This window comes from Myotis brandtii, unplaced genomic scaffold, assembly GCF_000412655.1.
Source record: "Myotis brandtii unplaced genomic scaffold, ASM41265v1 scaffold10121, whole genome shotgun sequence".
Taxonomy (NCBI): domain Eukaryota; kingdom Metazoa; phylum Chordata; class Mammalia; order Chiroptera; family Vespertilionidae; genus Myotis; species Myotis brandtii.
This window is the reverse complement of record NW_005353372.1, coordinates 1,946-4,522: the sequence shown is the minus strand read 5'-3', so window position 1 is coordinate 4,522 and position 2,577 is coordinate 1,946. Positions and strand designations below refer to the sequence as shown.

At 54.6% G+C, this 2,577-nt stretch overlaps 1 protein-coding gene across 1 annotated transcript in view; it reads right to left on the bottom strand.

Annotated features, from left to right (window-relative positions):
* Positions 1–152: 152 nt before the first annotated feature.
* The window catches only part of LOC106725176 (phospholipase A2, membrane associated-like), a 3,854-nt gene continuing 1,429 nt past the window's right edge, over positions 153–2,577 (bottom strand). Inside the window, exon 4 of the mRNA XM_014535250.1 lies at positions 153–610. Within this exon, the coding sequence (XP_014390736.1) occupies positions 450–610 (161 nt within the window). The 3' untranslated portion in view covers positions 153–449. The remainder of the gene's footprint in view (positions 611–2,577) is intronic.

Genomic DNA, 2,577 nt, shown 5'->3' with positions numbered 1-2,577 from the left:
TCTCACACACAAGCACGCAAACACACACACACACACACACACACACACACACACACACTCACATACACACACACACCCATACAGTCTCATATACACTCACACACATACACACTCACACATACATACACACACACACACAGACACGTACACAGTTTGCCAATGAACTAATTACTTTATTTAGAGGAGACCCTGGGAATGTAGCCGCCACGGCTAAGCAGGAAGCGGGATTTGGAGAGCAGTGGGGACGGGACATCTGTCTCCCAAGGAAGAGGGGAAAGGCGCCAGGCCACATGCCTCGGGGCTTCTCATTCTGGAAGAAAGGCTTCTCTCTGGGGGTAGAGGGGCTCCTGGCTTGTCTCTGGGATGGGAGAGGGGTGTTTCCTTCTTTTCCGGGAACTAGCCTGGGCGGGGAGGGGTGGGGGCCAGAGTGGGAAGCTCAGCGTGGGAGGCTAGACTTCCAGGGGCGGGAGGCACTGGTGGTCTCTCCCGTCGCATTGCTTGTTGTAGTGGAATTGGTACCGTTCCTGGTAGGTGTTCAGGTTTCTCGCAAAACAGTAGGCAGCTGCTTTATTACATTCACACAGCTGCCTGCGACAGTAATCCTGCTCCTCTGGAATCACAAGAAAATAAACCTGGCTGAGGGTTTGGGAATGTTCGATGGCCCCTGTCCTCCAGACGCGTCTAGTCCGGGCAAGCACCTAGGCTCCGGGTACTTCTGATGGGAAGACAGAGCTCCTGCCCTCGGGGAGCGAGTGCCCAGTCTGATGGGGACACCCGCCCCCAAGCACTGGGAGACACTTTCTTCTTCCCAACAGGTGTGTCCAGGTACAAAGCCCCAGCCCGTAGGGCAGTGGTTCTCAACCTTGGCTGCACATTAGAATCACCTGGGAATCTTTTTAAAATCCTGGTTTCTGGGCCTCATCCTCCGGAAATTCTGTTTCTTTGTTACTAATGTTGTGACCTCACCTCATAACAAAGAAACAGAATTTCCGGAGGATGAGGCCCAGAAACCAGGATTTTAAAAAGATTCCCAGGTGATTCTAATGTGCAGTCAAGGTTGAGAACCACTGCCCTAGGGCCTGGGAATGGGTTGTGATTGGTGTAAACCAGTCATGCTCCTCCCTTTTTCCTTTCAATGATTGGTCTCTGGGAGCACGTGACCTTGTTCTGGCCAATGAGCCACAGGGGAAGTCTCCTGGGGGCTGTGGGAAGGATTCATTTCCTCCCAAAATAGAGACGTCAAGGGAAAAAGCCTCTTCTATGGGGTAAGGCCATGAGGTTGGAGTGGCACCAGGCGTGGTGGCATCCCATGGCCAAGGTCGGGGAGCAGAAGGTGGGGAAAAGGCTGTGTCTCTGACCACACGGTTGAGAAGCTGCCCCCTCACACTGCCCTCTGCCAGACCAGTCACACTTCCCCATTACCCAAGCCTCTTGTGGTTGGGCATCTCATTCCTTACGACCCAAAGCCGGCTAAGATACAGGGCCCTGTGGAGAGGTCATGACAGGGAGACACCATTTCTGATCTTAAAGAGCTCAGGGTGTTGGGGGAGAGGTGATACTTTCTCAAAATCCCAGCAGCAGGTCTGCTGTCTGGGTCAACTGGGCAAACCCTTCCATTGACCACCCAGCTCTCTCCTCCCCTTCAGAGCCAATCGTGCCCCAGGATATCTTGGCTTCATGTCCCACTCACTCTCCCACCGCCCGGCCCCCCCAATCTGGATTTGCCCTCACACTCCATGGCAACAGCCCCAGTGAGGTCCTCAGGGGTCTTCCTGCCTCTAAATCCGAGGAGCCTGTCAGCCCTTATCCTCGAGACTTCGTGTTAAATCTGCTGCTGTCCACTCCTTGACCTTCTCTCAGTCTCCTCTCCCTCTCTGACAGGCCCTCCTCTCCTGTCTAGGCCTTTAGACATTAAACGGGTGAGCGTATCCCACTCTCAGCTCTCTGCTGTGACTCCTGAACCCGTGCCCCGTCCAGACCCCTCCCTTGAGCTGCCTGTCCCTACATCCAGCCGCCTGCTTCACGTCTCCCTGGGTGTTCTGGGAGCCTCTTAAACTTGTCTACATAGAACTCCTCCTCCCTTCACCCACCTGGACCACCTTCTGTTCCATCCACGGGATCGGATACCCACCCACCAGCTCCCTATCCCTCTACCCAGGCAACCACCAAGCTCTGCTGTTTCTACCTGAAATGACACTCTCAGCCCTCCTATCAAGACTACCATTGTCATATGTCCAATGGCAGTGGTCTTCTCACTGCTGCCCCCGCCTCCCAGTCCCATGGTCTCCACCCACCCTGGGGGAATCCTCCCAAATGCAAATCTGTTCACGCCACTCCTTTGCTCAAGAGCTCCCTACTGTTCTAGGACAAAATCTAAATACAGCATGGCCTTGGGCTTGGCCTGGCCCCTCCTGTTGCTTCAGCCTCATCTCTCACCACTCCCTCTCCTTCAGGCTCTCAGAACTGTTCCAGTTCCCTTGGGCCCTTTGACCCTGCTGAGCCCTCTTGTAGGAAGGCCTCTTCTATGGGGTAAGACCATGATGTTGGAGTGGCACCAGGCGTCTTGGCATCCCATGG